This window comes from Sylvia atricapilla, chromosome 1 (assembly GCF_009819655.1).
Source record: "Sylvia atricapilla isolate bSylAtr1 chromosome 1, bSylAtr1.pri, whole genome shotgun sequence".
Taxonomy (NCBI): domain Eukaryota; kingdom Metazoa; phylum Chordata; class Aves; order Passeriformes; family Sylviidae; genus Sylvia; species Sylvia atricapilla.
Genome location: NC_089140.1, coordinates 46426759 through 46448763, shown reverse-complemented (window position 1 = coordinate 46448763; position 22005 = coordinate 46426759). Strand labels below are relative to the sequence as shown.

Here is a 22005-nt window from a genome sequence, read left to right as displayed (position 1 = left end):
CATTCTCTGATAGATTCCATATCAATGGAGCATAGCACAAGAATTTCTAAGATCAATAATTATTACCAAAAAAAAAAAAAAAAAAAAAAAAAAAAAAAAAAAAGCACAGAAAACCAAAGCAACAACAAAACAGTAATTCTCAAAAGTTAACAAGGACAGAAAATGCAAAATTTAACACGGGAATTGAAAGAAAATTTTGAACATATTTTCTTTGTTGTAGAAGAATTCCCACCAACTATGTCTTTGCATAACCATAGAAGATTAAGGTTCTTAAGATAAGAGAGTAGAATATGGCATACAATTTTAGAAATGCAAACTTTATGCAGTCCTGAGCCAGTAATACCACTTCTTCAGAGTGCAAGTAACTTACTATTTGATGTGTAGAGAGCTCTATATCTAAATGGCAGGTCTCCATCCAACTAAATACAATAATGCTGCCAAATCTATTTCTATAATCTCAGTGACCTCATAGGTTTTCATTAAATATATTAAATAAAATGAGAGATGAAAAGTGGCCTATTTATCCTATGCAAAAGTAATGAGGGCTTAATTTTTTAGTATTTTCAAAATGAATAGCATGCTAGAGGTATGTGGTATGTTTTATAAACTACAGTAAATATCTGTCAAAGGAATAATCTTACTGAAAACTTTTCCTATTAGACTGAGCGCCTGCATTCTCCTTGCAGCAGGGAGCCATAATCATGGGCCCACATTTCTCTCTTCCAGACTTTTCCCAGACACTCAGCAGAAGCGAGCTCTGCCCCACCAACTTTACAATCAAGGTCCTATGAGCCTGAAGTCAAGAACAGTGTTAAAACACATGGCCAGTCTGGAGAATTTAAATCTTAAATCTTAATTTAAATCTTAGACCTCCATGCAGCCTACAATTTCCTCACAAGGGGAAGCAGAGGGCCGGGGTGGGGCAGGCACTGGTCTCTTCTCCGTGGTGACCAGTGACAGGACCTGTGTCAGGGGAGGTTTAGATTGGATATTAGGGAAATATTCTTCACCCAGAGGGTGGTTGGGCACTGGAATAGGACCCCCAGAGAAGAGGTCACAGCACCAAGCCTGACAGAGTTCAAGAAGCATTTGGACAATGTTCTCACACACATACTTATCCTGTGCACAGCCTGGAGTCAGAATTTGATGATCCTTGTGGGATCCTTCCAACTCAGGATATTCTGTGATTCTGTGACAAAGCCAAGCCCATTTTTTTCATATGCTACTTTCCACCACAGTGAATTTTCTGATTGCAAAAGCTGTACTAGTGGCTTTTCCTTACTTTTTCTGTTTATTACAAAAGATGAAAAAAGAAGTGCTAGAAAATATCTAGCATCCTGTAGCATAGGGGTAAAACCTTATAAAAGAAAGGCCTTGTAAAACCATGGCTCAGGCCTGCTGCTTCGGCTAAGTACAGCTAACAGCTAGTCTGACCAGTTCCCATGAGAAAAGAATGAGCACCTGTGGGAAGAAAGACTTTACTCATGTAAAACATTTTCTGTTTAGGAGACAGGTATGTAATCATCGTTAGAGAGGAAAGTTTTTGACAGACATGCACACCAGCTGCTACTGACCAATGAACTAAGCAAAAAGTTACTAACCAATCAGAATTAAACACAATACTTTTAGGAAACCATATAAATGTGAGCTGGGTACAGTATGGCTATGGTGCATGAAGAAACAGGTGTCTTTGTCCATTCCTACTGTGACAGCATACAAATACCAAAATTGAAGCAAGGAGCTTATGCTCAGCACACAACCATTTGCAGGAAAAGTTCTCTACCAGCCATTCAGTTTCTCCTGCACAAAGAGCTCTGAATAGGCAATCCCCCTGCAATGGGCAAGGAATGTCCTCGTGCTCCTTATGATAGAATAAAATGCACTGGCAGAGATGTCACAAATGACTCATGAGTGGTGGTTTCCTTCCTACACAAGCCCGCTCTGGGAACATGCCCTTTGGTCTAAATGTTGTACTCCTGATACTGCACCCAGATGACAGCAGCCATTCATTCATTCACTCACTCACTCGTTCATTCATTTCTTCACAAGGTAGAAGAGGTGAAGCTATCAAAGAGAGCTGGCAAGAGCCTGTAAGGCCTGATTAAGCTCTCCCAGGCTTTGGGAACAAAGCCAAGAAAAAAGACGGCAGGTTCTGAAGTCTTTCCTTGGTAACGTTTTTGTTCATGTTTAGATGAAATGCAACTAGTTAAAAAAAAAAAAAAAATCCCTCTTTCCCTTTTCCTGCTTGCATTCCCCATGGGCACTCTGGCAGCTAGACAAAATAGTAACTGAGAATAAAAAATGCTGCCGGGCCAAGTCCTGGCTGCAGCTGAGCTCTGTTTGGGAGTGCTGGGGAGCTGCTGGGCCACCAAAGGGAGTAGCTGAAGTGCTACCAGTGCTGCCAGGCTGGTGTTTGCAGCCCTGATTTCCCAGTTACCCCTCCATGGGACACTCATTTTAGGTCTCACACAGAACAGTGCAGGCTCTTCAGCAGTGTTCAGAGTGGTGGAAGAGCAAGCAGCCTCCCCTAGGGTAGACGTGGTTCCATTAGCCTCTTCCCCTGGAACCAGAACAACCTGGTGATAGAGTGTGGTGTCAAGACTGGGGGAGTTAAATGGGTGCATATTTTGCTTTGCCTTTCAGAAAGTGCAGAAAAGCCTACTCAGAAATTTCACGTCTACTTTGAAAATTCAGTCCTTGAGAGCTTTTTTTCAATTGAAATCTGAAATTTAATGTTCTTCCATTTTAAGCACACAGAAACTGCCATCTTAGATCAGGCCAATACCCGTTCTAGTCAATAATCTTCTGTCTGATAGCAGCTACTAAGAGACACCTTAGTAAGTGTGAAAAATACAGACCAAGGTCTGTAGCTCTAGCTTAGCCTCCAAAAGGACAGGAATAAGCAGCCTGTTTGACTCAGAGGGTAAACAGGGCGTTTTGGTTTCTACCTTGCTCCTTTCCTAACAAACTGAGCATTCAATTTTCCCTTTGAAGAACTGCTGAGAATTGAGTTGATAGTGTCACAGAAGTATCCTTTAGAACACTTGGAAACAGTTGGCATTCAGTTATTGTCAACTCAGAGCCCAGTACTGTATTTGTAAAGTTAGGGCTGCATTGTCCTGTGTGAATAAATCCATTTATTCTCATCCATGTTAACTTCCTTTCCTGCTTTGTCATCAGCTGTTCAGTGCCCTGAGAACCTTCTGCAGCTCTTCACAGGCAGTCCTCTTGCTTTACTATGCTACAGAGATCAGGTCAAACAGCAGCAAACTTCCTGTCCCGCTGCACCCCTTTTCAAGATCATTTCTGAGTACTTTGACAACTTGAGATCTTTGCAAGGATATGTTGGCAACCTTTTTTTACTACGACAACAATCATACACTAGTTACTTATTTGCTGATGAAAAGAGCGTCTCTAAAAGCTCAGGGCTGCTTAGTTTCTCCAGCAGTTTCCTTGTGAGGGATCTTGTTGGATACCTGTTAGTGCGATCTCTCTGTCCATTGATGCATTCAAAGGACCCTAGCTAACTCATCCCTCTTCTATCTCAAGTATCCATGTGCTTCCTAATTCTATTTTTGAATAGTTTCTATTAATTATCCCATTAGAGATGTCAAGCACACCAATCTGCAGATGCCAGGCTCAAGCCTATGAATAATGTTCTGCAGGTATCCACTCCAATTCAGAATAAACAGAAAACCTTAAAAGGAGTCTGAATTAAAATACTGCTTGAATTAAAATATTGTTTGTTCAGCTTTGAAACATTCATTCTTTTCATTTTGCATGCATGTATGCACATATGCATATGTATGTATATAGAATTTTCAGACCATTGAGCAAATACACATCCCATGATGAAATTGAAAAATCAAACTACATCCTAATCCAACCGACACTTAGCAACCTTTTCCTACAAGGCTGATACTAAACACAGTTTGACAAAAGAAATAAATTACACGTAATTTATGTAAAATCTGTAATTTCAAATTCTTGTTTCAGTAATGCTTTAATATTTTTTCCAGTTCATTTCCTTTTCTTTTAAGTGTCATGTATCTAGAAAAATACTCAAATTGGGGTTTGCCAAACCTATTCCAAAGCTGCAGCGCAGAAGCAAATCATAAGCACAGCATCTAACACACCTCTGAAACCTTCCAGGAAAAATACACATCCATCATGTCTCTTCCTCCAGATTTTCAGCGTAATCTGTTTTCCTACATTTGTATTTCCTCTGGGAAGGCAAGAAATGCTTTTATTTCCCAACAATTTATCCTACCCTATCTTCCTTTTAATCCCACACAATCACCAGTGGAGAACTGAAAAATGACAGAGGAAAAATAAAATAAAGCTGTCTGAATTTGACATCCTTCACCTCCTTGATTGTGGAAGCAGTCCCTCAGCAAAATTTGTGCTTTAAAGCATATTACTTACTGCATCAATACAAATAAAAAAGACTACCTTTCAACTTCATCTATTTGCATAATTTTATGTGGTTCAACATAGCAGATACATGCCATTCATGCTTACACTTTTTTTAAATCATTATCTCATTTTAAACAGCTAGGAATATACAATATTGGCCAATAAATAAATGTATAATAATCATATGGTTGCTTATTTGGCTTTCATAAAACTGTACACGATATTATTGTTTGAATCAGGAAATGTTTAATACAATGAATAAAGTCTGCTTGGTTTGCTTCCAGTATGAGGAGAAATAGGAATAGCCACGGACAATTATCCTGCTTTTTATTACTAAGAAGTATTATTTTTATTCTTTCCAACCGCATAAAAACTTAAAGAGATTCTTACTGGCTGGTGACTACTAGCAGATTGATGTTGACCTAAAATATTTCTGATAAAATTAGAACAGGGTAACTCTTAAAAAACTTACAATATAGTGATGAAGAAAAAAATATGTATTCCCAAAGGACTGTTGCTATGCAAGAATTAATAACTGCAGGACAAATATGTGAGTTTATGTATTTCCCTCACCTTTGTAAACATATATATTCAATTATGGTTAATGCCTTCTTCTAGCCTCTGGTGACAGCCAAGAAGCTACAAATTTCGTCCCATCTCTGGCAACCTAAGTGTGCACTGATAACATTTTCAAAAGAGGGAAAACAAAAGGAAGGGAATGGCACCTTTGCAACGCTCACAGCAAGCTCCTCTCTGCTTAATGACGAGGGCACAGTCCTTGGAGACCACTGGACACTTCTCCCTTTTGCATGTCACTTCCTTATTCTGGAAAAAAAACAAACAACAAAAAAGACAAAAGCTATTGCAAGCAAACCAAACCCAAGGCTACCATTTCTTGCAATTCAGAAAGTAAAATCTGGGGCCAGCAGTCTGCTCTTTTGCTTCAGGAGAGGTCCTTGTGTTTCAATACATCTTTCTTCTCTTGAAGGAACACAGCAGAAAACAGTAGTTGAATAATCCAGAAGCCCAAGTAAATGGCTTTTAAAGCCCAATTAAACAATAATTCATGACTAATACTCAGATTCATACAGAAAATGTGCTGCACTGAAAAAATTCATGTTATTTAAATGCTTGTTAAAATATCCTTGGGGTCTGAGGAGCTGCCCCATGAACTGCACAGCTCAGGAATCACTTCTCACAGTGACAGAAGGACAAACAGCAGAGAAAGAGGTGGTAACCTCACAGAAGACAAAATTCTGCCACTGCAGAAAATCAATTTTATCTAGAGGTTTTTAAAAGAGGCTACTATGTACTGTATCAGACAAGATGATTAGTGTAATTCATCTTTCTTCCCAAAATGATGAGAATCAATGAAACACCACAAGCAGACAGAGTCACTGCACATTAGTGTCGTCTCGCTGTGGCAAAAAGCCAGTGATTTCCCAAGGCTAAAGATACATTGACCACATTAAGGAATGTCAACGGAGGATGTGCAACAGCAGGCAGCAGAAATATTCCATTTATTGCCTACCTTGTCCCAGTGGTGTTAACCCTTTTGGTTATCCCTGCCATTAAATAGGTGCAGAAAATAAATACTTTGGGCATTTCTTTTAGTAAACTTTTGCTACTTCAAATTCCTTACTTAAAGTAGCCTCTGAAGTCACCTCCACCTATAATTAGTAGCTCAGTTCATTAGGTGACACAGGTGGCCATCTAGCACATGCAAGTACCCACCTCACCCAATCTTATGACTTAATTAGAGACCAAAAAAATCAAAGGGCTAGAAAAATGTAAATCATAAAACTAAAGAAAAAGAAGCTGTGCTTTCCAGTCTTTTTTATTTTGCTCCCTGTGGCCTTATTCAAGGTGCCTATGAAGAATAACACGCAGCTTTTATTACACTCCAGCCCTTTGTCTAAAATCAGAGGTTTATTTACTTCAAAGTCACTGCCTGATCTGATGGAAGCTATAAAGGCACTTCAGTCTTATCAGTGTAAATGAGGACTCACTCTCCCCAAGACGGTGTGAAATCAGCAAATGAGAATCAGGCCCTAAAGCGCAGCTGCAGCAACACAAACAATTACTGTAAAAGCCAGGTCCCTGCTACACGCTGGCTGTTCTGCATCACTTCAGCACTGCAGAGCAACCATAAATGCAATTAAACCAGGAGGTTAAGCTGACTTTATGGCAGGTCTGTAGCTCTGGACTGGCACAAAGCAGCCACGACACAGGATTGCAACTGCTTCAATATCTCCTTTAAAGTGCTCAGTGGAATCTTGATTCCCTTTACAGGAACATGGTGCCCCCATAAAGTCTGTTGAAGGGCAGCAAAATCAAGCTTACCAATTCAGCTACAGTCTGTATTTAAAAGGGTTCTGCTAAGATCTGATTCTTTTTAATGAGTTTGCTTAAGGAAAGATTTAATAAGCCTATCAGCCCCACTACCCTGAAAAAGGAAAATATTCAGCCTGATGAAAGCGTGTGTGAAAGAAAGGCAAAACCCAGCTTAGAGTGTGTTCCTGTGGAGAACATGGTTCACCCAGCTGCAGCATGCATCATGCACCTCTGAGAGAAGTGAGGTGCAGAGTGCCCTTCAGAACCAACCTAGCTGGGCTGGATGTGTGTAAGGGGTCCAGTGGGCAGCTCTCTATTGGACTCCCTCCTCAAGGACAACATTTTTGTTGCAGATGGCAGAGAGAGGGACAAAAAAATAACAGAGCTCTGCATTTTTTTTTAATTCCCTAGTTCACTGAGGTCTACTGGGGCAAACTCCTCATGCAGCCCAGCTTCCCAGACAATTTCTGCCCTGAGCACTGTCTGCCTCCTTCTGCCCTCAGGTACATCCTGACATGGTTGCTTCTGGTTGGGAATGCAGGGAGCTCCTAAGGATGACCCCAACACATGCATTTCAAACAGGAGATACTTGATAGTTACTGTTCCCAGTAGAAGCTTCCTGTTTCCCTTCCATTGATGAAATCAGAAAAATTCTCTCCAATGATGAGCTTGGTATCATTGAGTCACCCCAGAGGGCCAGCCAGATTTGGGTCTTGCTCTTCTTTCCTTATCACCAGAAAAGGAGCTGGTTTAGCAGGTTTTCTGGGAGGGAAGATTTTGGAATTCATGTGCTGATGCCAAGGGCTGTTTTGCATTAAGCAGCTGTTCCACATGAAGAATATCAGTGGCCCACAGTGCAGTGACAGGAACTGAAGGGTGCTTCCCCGTAGGAGGGTGTCTTAAGCAGTAGACTACAAATTCACATTTCCTTTCTGTATCTCAGTAGACTTTGAACTATTTGCTGTTCAGTAGCCTGGCTTCAGCAGAAAGGGGCTTGTTCTTCATGCTCCCACAAGTCATTGGTTCTTACAGCAAGGGTACTTGTGGGGAAAGCAGGAGATGAGCCATTAAACTGCCTCTGGATGTGGAGGGCAACAAATCTGGATCACTGACTCAAAGCTCAGTTATTACAGCACAGTGCTAAAAGGTGGGGAGGAGGTGCCACACTCACCACCCACTGCACTTTTCTGGGGGTTTTTTTGGGTTTTTTTGTTTGCTTGCTTGGTTTTTCCCCAAATTAAAAAGGAAGGTTAGCTCTGTCCCTTGAAGCAGAAGCTGCATCTTCCTGCCTTAAAGGACTGCTCCATGTACCCCAGATAAATAGAGCCAATCTCTGCCAGCACAAGAAGAGCAGCTAAGCACTAAAACAGGGTAGGATTTGCAAAGATGATGTTCATCTTCTCTAGCTTGTTACAGGCAAGGCCCAGATGGCTTCAAAACAGGCTGTTTCAGATGTCATCCCAAGCTGCCTAACTCTCTGTCATCAGGGCTGGGCTGCTCTTCCAGGGTGTGAGGTATAACATCACTCAGGGTGGCAGCCCCACCACTCCATGTGGGGCCTTTTGCTGAAAAAAAACCATACAGTAGAGCCACAACTGCAACATATTGCCCTGGCACAGTCCTCATGGCAAAATCCCTCTTGAGAAAGATATAAACGTAGCTCCGGGGAAGTGCATCCTCCTAGTGCTTCTATTAGTATTATTACTATTATCCCAAATTCTTTTTAAAAAGTCCTGCTGTTTTATTGCAATGCTGCATCTTGTGGAAAAGAAGCTCAGCAGATGTGGAGGAAAGGGTTAATGTACCCTGCTGATCCATCACAGGCCTGCAGCAGATAAAGCAAGGCTGGTAAATCATTGTTTAGTCTGTCTCTTGCAGTCAGGCATTATCCAGTGCAGATCTCCTGGATCCACTGGGTGTAAAAGTACAAAAATAAAACAAAAGAGTAATTGTCATCTGGAGGCTGGGTTTTTTCCTTCACCCAGTTGCCCAAAACACGGCTCTTAATGTCTACTGTCCATCTGCTTGTTTCACTTCTGCTGCCTCCTCCCCTCCCATTTCACAAGGGCAAAGTGGAGGCTGCGAGCAAACGGGACTTAAGCAACAAATCCTTTCCTTCCAATTATGTCCCCTCCTACCCCCAGTAATCATAACATTTCATTACTTGTCCCAGCCATAGGTTTAGAAAGTCGCTAAGTAGCTGCATGCAGGAGAGCTGTATTACCAAGCCTCCATCTGTGCTGTCAACAGCATCTCTGAATCTGTTGAAAGCTCTCAGATACTTTGAATTTTGCTGTTCTTAAGAGAACCTTTCTTAGACGGCAATAATCAGAAGCCAACAGTTATGGGAGAGTGGGGGATTTTTTTCCCCCTTTTGTTTAAAGGACATGCACTCTGGCACCGAGAAGTGCGGAAGAGACACATGGCCCATAAATACATAAACCGTTTGCTAAGTCAGAAACCTGGGAGTCAGTCAAATCCATAATAGGATCCCAAGATTCATAATAAATAACTTTTAATTATAGTCCTGCACAATCGTTATTTTAAACAGATGGTTTATAGATTCACATCTGGGATTATTTTTTTTTTTTAATTTAGTGCTCAGGCAGACACACAGAAAGGGAGAGAACCTCAGCTACGGTTTCTATTAGTGTTGGAAAAATACGTATTTTTTTAAAAGAGGTCAGGCTGATCCAGAACAATGCTGCTGCATCTGACGCAACTCCCCAGTCAGTGCTCAGGTCAGCAAAGGGTTCACTCCGGAATCCCAGACTCCCTCGGAAAGGAAGAGTTAGGGAAGTGCTGGAGGATCACCCTGGACTCCTCACTGCACTCACCAAGCACAACTGCTGGAGAACTCATGTTTTAATACATCTGGGGGAAAGATCAGAAATTTTGCTGGGTGTCCATGTTTCTCCCCTCTCTCATGCTTTGAGAACCAAGATCTCCTTAACTTGGCATGCAGAGGTGATGTCAAACTCCCATACAGGAGAGATACACTAACCAGACACAGTATCACTGCTACTGCTTCATGTTACCTTTACTACAACCTCCTCTCAACGCAATTTGTTCACCTTCTACATACACCTCATATTTTTACCTTCCATCAAAGAACCCCACACAAAACAGCCCATTCTGGTAACAAATTGTATCAAACTAACAGCCTTAAACTCACATGGTACAGCTAAATAAAATGCCAACATGAAAAGAAAAACACACACACACACACACACACACTTAAAAGGAGTCTGAATATTTGGCAGAGATCTTGGAGAGGATATGTGCCAAACCACAGCTTGGAAGCCACGGCCAACTTTCTACAGGGTCCCCCACTGGACTCCTGCTGGCTCACAGCAGCCACCAGGAGGATGGCTCTTTTCAACCTGGATTTGGCTTCAAGAGGGGAAAAAAAAGAAAAACAGGAGTCTGCTTCATTTCTTCAGGACTGTACCAAGGACTGCTTCCATCAGTGGTATCCTGAGCCCACTCTTGTGCTATAACAGCTGGCTGCAGAAAACATTGCAGATGTGGTTTCTCAGGGGGCCAGATGTCCACAGTGATGGTCTGGGGTTGGTTTTCTTCTTTATTTCTTTTTATGTATTGAAAGTGCTTTTAGGAAGCTTGCATTGCACTTCTGATAGCCCGAGGTTATTAATTATTTATACTGAATGGGAAAAATGTTACTTAAAGTTTCATTTAACCAAAAAAATGCTGTGAAAAGAAAAATAATAAAAGCAAGAGAGACAGACGAGGTAGAAATACCAACTACCATTAATGGCTAATCCTGAAAACATTCATTTTTTACCATTATTCTTCACAGTCCCACTGGGAATTCTGATAGGACTCCTCAGCAAGTAGCTTAAGGGTGTCCTTAAGTTTCTGCTAGGAGAAGCCTGTGGGATTACTCATGAAAACAATAGCAATTTTCAAACAATGGTAAAAGTTACCCCCAAGGAATTTGGGATGGAGCTTTCAAACACACACATGTGACCTTAGGAGAAGAAAGAGCCATTTAAAATTAATGAAACAAGTGTATTCAATTCACACAGGCAGCTTCTCCATCGGAAGGCAAAGGGCAGGCTTGAACGCAGGCTCCTGCCACGTGCCATGATCCCCGTGTTCCCAGCCATGCTGCTGGGCTCTCTGCCAGGTGTTTCACACAGCCAGAGCATCCTCTCAAGCACACAAGAAGCCACACTCGTGCCACACAGGCCACAGGAGCAAAGTTTTGGGCCAGCAGTGGTCACAGGCTCTGTCCCTCAGCAAAGCCTGGGAGCTCCCAAGCCTGTGCCTGCACCTATGTTTACGTGCAAACAACCCTGATGTTGGGCCAACTTGAACTCAAGAACAGGCTCAGACACATGCTTGACTCATGGTCTAGACAAATCCTGAGGCCCTTTCAGAAAATAGTACCCTTGTTTCTTTAGCACTCCTGCCTGGAACTCTCTGTCTCAGGTCCGATTTACAAACCTCGCCTTAACTGGCAGAGTTGATGCAAGCGAGAGATCCCTGCTAGAACTGTGGGACTGCTGTCTTCATGAGCATTTCTCAACCTGAGTAAGAGTCACACAATTAGGCTTCAAGGAGGAGACATCACTCCCCAAGGAGAGATGTTTGCAGACCCTTTGAACCACTGTCAAGGGAGATGAGGACAAGGCCTCATTTCCCTTGTTCCCTTCCAATTGTCTGCTGGAGTTTTTTTCCCTTCCGAAACAAATTTTGTGGGTACAGTTAAAAAAAATGGTTTACCACACTAGATGCATTTCTAAATCAAGGTGGAAAAATATTTCCCTATGAAATTATGTTCTGTGGAAAATAATAGAGTTCTCTCTATTTGCCCATATAAACCTACAAAATCCAAGGCATATGCTTTACCAAGAAAGAGAAAGGTCTCGTTATTTTAAGCACATAAAATTGTAACGGGACAACTCACAGAAGTGAAGTCAAACATATGCTTCAGTACATCCAGCATTAGGTCCCTGCCTGTGGCAGAACATGACCATGATTTCAGCATGAACTGCATTAGATACAAATGACAATATTTTAGTTCAGTTCACAGTCACTCTTTCCTTTTTTGAGCAGAGCACTCAGTAGCCTCCGATTTGCCCTCTCATCCCTGTAATCTGTTTAGCTTATCTGGCCTCTCAGGGTGAGCTGGGAGGAGGCTGCAGCCTTCCCTGTGGTGATGCTCAGTCAGCATCAACCATCCCCCTCCATAATTCAAGCTCTCCCTGCTCCCTAGGAAAGACGATTAAAACAAAGGGCCTGCTGAAAGACGACACCAAAATTCACTTCAAATGGGTATTCCCCACTGCTGTGAGGAAGACATGAGTATGTGCAAGTGATTCAGGACAAATCACTCACAACCCCTTACTGACTGAACAGATTTTTTTATTTTTTTCACCGAGCTTAATGATGTTCACCAGCACAAGGAAAGTGACCTTGGTGGCCTGCTGCAATCCCAACACTGCCTGACAGCAGCCCTCTGCGCCAGTATTTGGTGAAAAGAGAGCACCATCTCTTCCTCCTACATTTGCTGGCATTAATACTGAGGCTGCAGCTGGGGTCAGCGCCCCAGAACATCAAACATTTTGCAGCACATCCCTGCTCCAGTGAGCCCAGGAAGAAGACATGGCCAGACACAATTACTGTAACTGCAGATTGAGTCAATTGGAAAGCCAGAGCAGGATCCAGACCATGTAGCTCTCAGTCTCCCTGCCTCCACCTCCAAGTGCAACTTCAGATTAGAGTTCTTCAGCTGCACAGTCATAGGCAGCAGAATAGCATGGCAGTCTTCCAGCAATAAGCGACAGGATCTTCACAAACTTCCAGCAGTTCATACCATAGTGAAAAAAATACCCATAGTAATCCAGGAGCCAGATTTCAAGGAAGGGTTACACACAGGGATTCTTGTGGGAGACCACACCTTCACATTTCATGAGATGCATACTTCTAAAATTAACATATTTTTCAGTGAATTTTAATTCACAGGATTATATTTTTACTTTGAGAAGGAAGAGTTTGAATTAATTATCAATTACCTAAATCTGATAACAATACCTAAGGAAAACATAGTCAGTGGCAATACCTGTCAATTTGAAGCTCCAGCTGCAAACATGGACCCATGCTGCTGTAAAAGGTTACAGCTCACTGACCCAACTCTGTGAATTCTTCCCTTTGCTGGATGTTCTCAGCTACACAGATCAGTCAGTAAAACCTTTGGATGATTAGTGCGCAACTTATTTTCAGCTAAATTGGTGATGCTGAAGGCATGGTCCAGCCTAGTCCTAGTCTGGTTTACCCTGACTGAAGCTGGTGGCGAATTCCTTCTCTCAGAAAAGCGTCAGGTAATTGAGGGCCATAAAAGATTCCACCACCTGAGCTTGATCAACCAAACACAGCTGAAGTCAGCAGACATGGAACAGCATTGCTATCCTGAGTGGATTAGCTCCTGGAGCATACTGGTTCCCCATAAATGCCACAGGATGGCTTGGAGAAATCTGCCGAGAAAATTGGTCTGAAAGCACCCTAAATAAATTCTAGTCCTGAAAATCACTGAAGATGACACTCATGAATTATCAAGCGATTTCATAGAGGGCAAAGTAGATAGCACCAAAAGTTTAAAATAAATTATTAAATAATTTGAATTCAGCAAATTTTAGATCAAGCCATGGTGCCATGTTCTGGCTCATCTCAAAAATTAACCCTGCCCATCAAAAGAGCACCCAAACAATATTCTGCTTCTGTTTATTCATTAATGTTATCCCAGTACTACACACTGTTATTTTCCAGTAGATATTGCCAGTAAGAGAAAAACAAAGCCATTAAAACAATAAAAAGGACATCAAAATCAAAGCATATCAAATCAAAGCATATCAAATCAAAGTCTATCAGTTCAGAATTCCTATTTTTTGAGAACTATATTTTCTATTAGAGATTGAATACTGACCAATAGTATTTTTTTCTTCTAATGTTGTGAATTAATATTTCATTTGACATTTATTAAAAAGAGATGCGTTGACTGCTTTTTAAATAAGTGTCATTTCAATGCCTTTTGATAGGCTAAATCTACAAATATATTATCCAAACAATAGTTACCTGTCACTGCATCTTTATTACCTTCTCTTTCTGAAGCCTGCTTACTCGGTCTTTACACTGGAGATTTCAGCAGTGGCAAATGCTCTAGTTTTTGGCTTCAGTCTGTTGTAAAACCTTTGAACAAAGCAGCCCTTGAGGCCTGTGTACTTCTTAAAGACTTTAAAAAGCCCAATGGGCCTCCTAACTTACTCTGCAACAAGTCATATCCCATGAAGAAATTCACTTCTGTACAACACAAAAACAGGGCTAGATTAAAGAAAAGGAAAGAGAAAGAGCAGGGTCCCCTGCTGCTCTGTCTGGCCAGAATCATGTCTTTTACTGCCCATATCCTCTAAAGAAACGATGCTCTCATGATACATTACCCTAATACATCACCAAGTGACAGTTTTCTCATGATACTGTATCCTCAAAGATGTGATGCATGCCAGAAGCAGCGACAGGAGATCTCAGCTGGGGGAGAGAAAGGGAAGGGGTTTTTTATTTTATTTCAATTTTTTAAGCTACACTTTGGGGTTTTCTAATGTTATTTTGAGAGGAAAATCCCTGTCAATTGTAGCTTTATAATCCAGAGGACTCCTAGAAGTTTTGCTGTATGGCTTTTAAACCAGAAAGCACCAGAAAAAGTCTCTTCATTTAATTGAAGCAAGTTTTGAAATAGGACCAAAACGCTTGAGGAACAACAACCAAATAAAAATAGTAGCCCAAAAGAAAGAAGCAACGAGAGTCTGTTTTCTATTATGAAATTATTTAGGCAAAAGGCCTCCAGACACTGCTGTTTTAATGAACTTGCAAGGAAACTGAGCACTGACCCTGAATTTGTTTTCTTATGTGATCTTGCCTGTGCTACACAGTGGTTTTAGAAAATAAAAAAAAAAATAAAAGGTTATTCACAGCAGTCTGCAGAGAGAAGGCGCAGCCTCCAGCTTGTCAGTCAGTATAGAGAAGAGCAGGAAGAGACAAGGAGTAGGAGCAGAGAAGAGAAAAGCTTTCAGCGTCTTTCAATGCTGCCTTCAACTTGCAAAGGCTCACTCATTTTTGCTGCAACTGCTGCTTGGCTGCTAGTTTTTACTTCTCATAGGGCCTGTGGTCATCCTGGGTAATGGGCAACTTACAGCTGGCATCACCCTCAAGCTGTATTCATCCAGCTGCTGCCAGCAAAGGAAGGCTCAAGGTCATGGGAGAATTAGTCAGAAAATCTTATGACACCATGATGTTTAATTTGACACATCTCACTTCTGTGTGTTTCTGCCCCGTATCTACTGAAACTTCTTTGCTTCCATCAGAGGCAAAGAAGAAAGGTAGAATAAGCTTTCGTTTGTTGTGATTAATCACACTGCCAAATGAAGTAAGTTTGTGACTTTCAGAACTTCAGCCAACATCGTAGCTAATAGGAGAAAAAGCATAGTTTGACTTGTGGACTAAGCAAAAGCGATATGGAAGTCATTGAGAAGAAACTAAAAGCCAAAGCTGTCAATGTCACTTTCACAGTCCTTGAGCTGACTTTGACCATATTTTGTGGCCTGGCCATGGCTGCTTTTGGGTGAGATGTAACAGCCCTCAATCACAGCAGTGATCACTTAGCCACATAACAATACCACTGCAGTCAATGAAACCACCCATGAGAGCTCAGAGCTTTGAGTCAAGCTCTTCAGTGCAGACACATGCATAATGCCCTATGCTCTGCGTAGACCCTATTAATTAAACACTTATTTTTAAATGCTGCTCTGGAAAAAATTTGCTGTCCAAAATAAGAAACTCATCTTGCACAACCACTTTCTTCTTGAAAAATCCAGTGGTTAAAACATGTTTTTGCATAATCATAGCCCTGCAGGGACAGTTCTCACTTCTGAAAAGCAAATTCCCTTCTTTCTGTTTTGCACATGTACAAACAAACAGATCCTGGTATGTCCAAAGCTTGCAAATCTCAACTATAATAATACATTGAAGAGAAGCCATACAAAAAGGGTTTTTTTTTTCCTCAGCCTGTGTTCCCTTCACTCCTTCCTTTCCTCTGCCACACTTGCACTGTGGGAAGTAAAAAAAAAAAATACCTGTTTCTGACAAGTAAATGGAGCTGACATTAGAGCGAAGCTCAAAGGTGAACAGGGTATGCACAAGTCATTTGTCATCTTGACAAAGTGAGATTGGGTCACCAGTGGGACACTTGAAAGACATCTGAACAGTTGGCCTTGACCACCAGCATTTCTTACTGCTTATAAAGGGACCCATGGGACCAAGAACACAACCTGCTTTTGGAAGTGACTCCTGCAATGGTACCTCTTGATAGATGTAAAGGCAGTGTGATATATCAGGTGCCATTAAGATCTTTGCTAGCAGGTTCTATTTACATAAGTATGGAGTGCAGATAGCATCTTGTTAACCCAATTAATGAGACTCAAATGTCAGGAAACAGATTATGCCTGGCTCAAAGTCCATAGTGCTCTGAAGGCAGACAGACATGATTTCCTTGTGTGGGACAGCACTGTTCTCTTTGAGCAAGAACTCAGGCAGCAATCCTTCTACCTGGACAGCTAGGGGAGGCAGAAAGATGATCTGAAATAAAAAAGTTTCGCGCCTTTAGCACAAGAAGGGCTCTTTATGATGAGAGACTCAAGTGTAATGTAAAACAGAGAACCTGCAACTGAATCGAGGAAAACTAAAAAAAGAATCCACTTGAGGTCTTGGAAACCTAATTTTTTATTAATTGTACCTTCATCTGCAATTAGAAAAAATCCTTGTTGCCAAGTCACAGCCAGGTCTAGATTAGAAGAGAAACTCTGTTTCATCCAGCCTGTCCACACTGCTGGGTTTTACATGGGTAATTGAAACGCACTCCTCTACCGTAGAGAAGAGAGGGAGATTTCCCAACCAAGATGAAATCACTAATCTTTTCATCAGTGACTCTCACATACTGCTTCATACAATAAACCGCTGTTCTCCCTCAGCCTCCAACTATTAAGCTCTCTGATATAGAAGCAGATGCTCCTGTCACCCAGGTCAGAGCAGTGAACCCTGAATGGCACAGCATGAGGTGCTTGGCCCCAAAACATAGAGGGGGGTTAGGGAAAGACCTTGTACTCAGCAACTGCTGTCAGCTCTCTGCTGGGCATGACGGCCCTAAGAAATTCCTGTTTGGAGCTGTCTTTGCAATGGAGGAGACATGACAGAAAGCATGGGCTGCCTGGGCCAGCAGCCCAACCTCAGCACCACTCAGTGGGTTAACCTCTGATGGGAACAGTACCCTGTGGCCAGTCACAAGTTGTCTACAAACACACAGGAGTCGAATTAATCCTCCAGTAGACACTTGAAATCCTTCTAAACATCTGGTTCCAGAGCCATGCATAGCTTTCCTGAAGTCACATTGCATCAGTGTCCTCTCCCACCAGCAGTCCTAGTGCCCACTGAACAAGCTTCATCTTTTCAAATGGCTACCTTCCAGCAAAACTCCCTTTTCTGATACATGATTTGCTTCCTTTTTCCCTTTTTTGGTTCCCACCTTTGTCTGTGGACTGTATGTAGACTGGTTTAATTATTTCCAAAAAAACCCAATGATATCAAAGATATTCCTTCTATATTAAAATGATTCTACAAAATTTTAGGCAGCAAATATGTATGCTTCACATAACAAAAAGTACATTAAGCCATTTAAATTTCTTACTATCATAGCCTCAAGTTCTAGATATTTCATAAATTTCAGCTTTAGACTGATTTTTGGGTCAAATGATTTTTGCTTGAGGATTGAAAACCTTGCTGAACATCCAAAGACATTTTCTCAGAAGCCATACAAATTGCAGACTTCTTCAGTTTCCTCTGCATTTTCATGTTAAACAAGTTCTGGTTCCACTTCAGTGCATTCTGCTGTATCTTAAATGTCTACATCAACAATTTCCTCCAGAAATGCTTCATGTCTGTAGATCATGGACAGATCAATGCCTCAAACATGCATCTGTTAAAAAGGTTTCTTACACCACCAGACCCCCAACATTTTAAAGTGTAGCAATTTTAATTTTCCAGCATTTTTTATCCACTGTACTTACAAACATCCACCAAGGTTTACAGGCTAAAGAACTTGCATGCTTTGCATTTTGTCAGCCGAAAGAATTTAATTAATTTTTTTGAATCAAAAGGATTTTCCAGATTGAATCACCAGGCTAGCTATCCCCAGGACGGTTTGGGTAGAAGGGTAAAGTGCTACATATGAAAATTATCATCTGGGCAGTGTCATACACAGAAAAAAAAATATTCTCTGTCACAAGCAAATGAACAACAGCCTCCCTGTAGTAGGAGAGCCTTCTGGTTTGTCAGTATTTTAGGTATTACAGGCAACCCTTCAGCTAACAGCCTTATCTCAAAGCCAGCCACCCTGCCTGGCTCCATCCTGCCCCAGTGGTTTCTAGGTGATACAACATCGAGATGTTTCACTAATTGGCACAATCAGATCATAATCATTAGATAGCCCTGAGCAGTCATTTATCAGCTCTTCTCAATCTCTCTCAAACCATACCTCGACCATACATCCAGACATAAAAAAGAACAAGGAGACAATCTCAGGACAAACAAGCTCTGTTATTCTTCATTCACCAATAAAGCCTAAGACAAAACAGAAAAACAAATGCAAACATATGTCTCTAGCTGCCCCTCAAAACAAATTTTGATGATTCCAAGCCTTAGGGAAACTCCCATTTTCTACTGAAGCCACTTAATATAACTGAACATAAATGTGTCAGGGGCAGGTAAAAAAACAAAAACAAAAACAAAAACAAAAACAAAACAAAAACAAAACAAAACAAAAAAAAAAAAAAAAAACTCCTGAACAAGGAAACACAATACAAAACAGACTGCTAGCCTATGAGCTGTCAGAAATCTGATTTTCCTGGCCAGGGCTTTGCAACATATTTGCTTGCATCCCCCTGGTTATGGAGGAGTACAAGGTGCCTCAAACAAGATGTTTAGCCATGAAAGAGGATTTGAGCCATACCATGGCCTCCTGGGGAAAGGGGCAGCTGATCCTGCAGCCAACAGGGGAGGAGCCTGGGCTTACAGTGAGCACACCTGATCTGCCCAGGGCTGAGCTACACCTGGTTTTCAGTGTGAAGCAGAAATGGCAGTCTCCAACCTCTCAAGTCTTGCAGGAAGTTTCAATACTGCATGGAGAGGTTTACACATATTTTAGGCTGTATTGCTACCAGGTGAGTGACTGCCAATGCCTGATGTGAACTAGACTATCTCTGGAGCAAATGCAGTGAAACCAATGCAGCAGAGCTCTAAGGTGGAGTTAAAGATGGCCCCACTCAACCCCTCACACTGAAGCTTCATGCAAAGGTTTACTTAAAACTGGGACTCAAAAACACTGGGACTGCAATTTGTCTGGGAAAACATCAGGTCTCTGGCATAATTTTGTCTACATGGTATTTTAACACATCCCCATCCTTAGTACTCACAAGAATAAAGATATCTCAACTCTAATGCTGTTTCACAGTACTGCCTTTTGCCACAGCACTTCCCAGCACACATGTACAATGCTTCCCTGTCTGAAAAATCTGGGATACAAGAAGGAAAATGAAAACTATAGCCAGGAGGTTGATGTGTAGAATGGATGAAAAAATAAATAATAAGGATACAAATCATAGATAATGCATGAAGCCAAGTTATTTTCTCAGCAAGGTGGTGGTACACAGTCCTACTTTAGCACCAGATTATGGAGAACCATCTAGAGCAAGTGGATTTAGACATGAGGAAAATGGGAAAAAAAAAAAAGGTCAGGAAAAAAGTCTAATAAATAAAATGGAGAGACAGACAAAAAGTATATTAAATTCAGATGTCAGCACACAAAGTCAGCTTCTGGGGATGATAAGGGATGAGATCCATGGTGTACTTGGACCCAGAGCTCAGCACTTGATTCAGCTGGATGCAAAACACTGCACAGAGCTTGGCTGGCCAAACAGTCAGACTACGGATGTTTTAACTGCAGCTTAATGCATAAGATGAAGAGGCAAAGAAGCCCCAGAGGAAGTAATCACACCAGTTATTAGGTACACTATAAGCAAGTATCAGTAGGATAGTAATTTTACTAGTAGCAATACAGGTAAAAGCTTTTATGTAATATTTGGTTTCTTTCATCACAATGGCCTTTTATTTGACCATAAGCTCGATATAAAGAGGTTGCATTTTCATTTGATTTTTTGGTTGTTTTTTAGTATTTTTCTTCCCTCAAAATTTTCTATTAAAACATGATGGGGAAATAAAACCAGATATTTGGTGCGGGAAAAAAAAAACACCTCTTTTTATACAGCAGCACAAAGCAGAGCAGCAGAAAGTACTGACACTACGAGCCATTCACTTACAGAACCATAATTCTTAAAAGGACCATTAACAACTCAATGGAAGAAACTTGAAAGCTAATAAAAACTATATACAGGTAACTGTATGCTTTTAAAATTCCATTTTGATATTGGACCAGCTCTTTAATAATGTTTTTCTTATTGGCAATAAAAAAGTGTCTTAACTTAGACTGATCCATTTTGCGCTTATTGTAGACGCATTCCAAAGACATTTGCAAGTTATATTACATTTTTCCATTTAGTTTACGGCATTTTTGTGCCCTTCATACTTTTCCATGTATTATTTATACATGTTCTCTTGTATTTGAGCTATCTGATCCTTTAATTACACCAAAGAGAATCTCATTTTCATGCGTGATGGATTGGATCTTCATCATCGTTACAGTGACATATCACCAGCTCTCTCCTCCAGAAGGGTTTTGCCAAGACCTATAATCAGTTCAGCACTGTGTGCATATGTGTATTTGCTCAGTGCAGCTGACTACATTAGAAATGTGCAAGTAGTGAACTCTTCACTATCCCATGTGGTCTGAGAACAACATGAAATAGCTTCTTCCAGCCTGCAGATTTCCAGAAAGGCTTCATCATAAGCTGTTACACATGACTGTGTTCCACATCCCCCAAATAATTTTCACAACAAAGCAGAGTGATCTGAAGGCAAACATACCTGTGCAGGGATGTGCCACAGTCTGAGGCAGTTCTTGGATATGAAGTGCAGAAAGTGGACATCAAAAGGTCCACAGATAGCACAGATGCAGCAAACAATACTACACAATCCATGCTCATTCCCCAGAGGAGGAAATCAGACGAGATGCTGCATGTGGTACTTATACTTGACTACGGTGGGCATACCTGTATATGGAACTAAATTGAGTTGAGCATTCCTCAAAACTGAAGATGGAAACTAAGGATCAAGCCAGGGTAACCATCCTCTACCACATACAGTTTGTCAGGCAGGTCAAAGTCTTGTTTCACAGGTGTTTTGCATGAATTAAGAACAAGTACAGCTGAACCTACCAGAATCATCTTCCAGAAGAGCCTACCAAAGTAATCACAATCCACCTCTGGGTCTTGATCCAAGTCACTTCTCTCTTGCAAGATTTCCTTCATATATACATATATATATACATATTCATACATAGATTTCTCTAGTTTGTATGACAAAGCACATATGGGACACCCTGCTGCACCAGACATGGCGTTATGTCTGATTTTCATTTTCAGAATTTTTTTTTTAGGGTGGGGGGGTGTTGGGTTTTCTTCATTTAAGAGATGGCATATACATCTGTAATTGGGAAAAAAACCTAATAAAACTTTCATCATGTCGGAGCATGTTGTGTTTCAGGAACCCTTCATGCACCGATCAAAAAAGCATTCTCTTTTGGAGTAATATGGGGGTGAAAACTATCAGTACACTACTGTATCGTAGGCTTTTTTGTCTCTCTGTTTACTATTTTCGTGGGTGAAGAGAAAGCTGATTGTAATATACAGTAATAAAGGCCAAGAATATTTAAATTGAAAGAAGATGCAGTCTTGATAGACTCTGTAGCTGATGTATGTAAACTATTGAAATTAAATTAAATAAAATAGGTATGAAAGAATTGTTTGATGATTTTCTGTTTGGTTTTTAATATGCACTACTCCACTAAAAGTCATCTGGGCTGCATTATACCTTGAAGCAACAACAATTGAATCCTCATGTACTAAAACACTGCCATCTTCACTGAACATGTGTCAAACACTTGCTCTCAGGCTAGCTACGTGCTTTTAACTTGTGCACTGTGCCACAGAAATCAGCTATGCTTTAGGTAAAGAA

General features: G+C 41.0%; 1 protein-coding gene across 2 annotated transcripts in view; it reads right to left on the bottom strand.

The window, feature by feature from the left end:
• BMPER (BMP binding endothelial regulator) overlaps positions 1 to 22005 on the bottom strand; it is a 146533-nt gene that overhangs the window by 116492 nt on the left and 8036 nt on the right. For both annotated transcript variants that reach the window (XM_066321774.1, XM_066321767.1), the window contains exon 3: positions 5142 to 5241. In XM_066321774.1, the coding sequence (XP_066177871.1) occupies positions 5142 to 5241 (100 nt within the window). The remainder of the gene's footprint in view (positions 1 to 5141; positions 5242 to 22005) is intronic.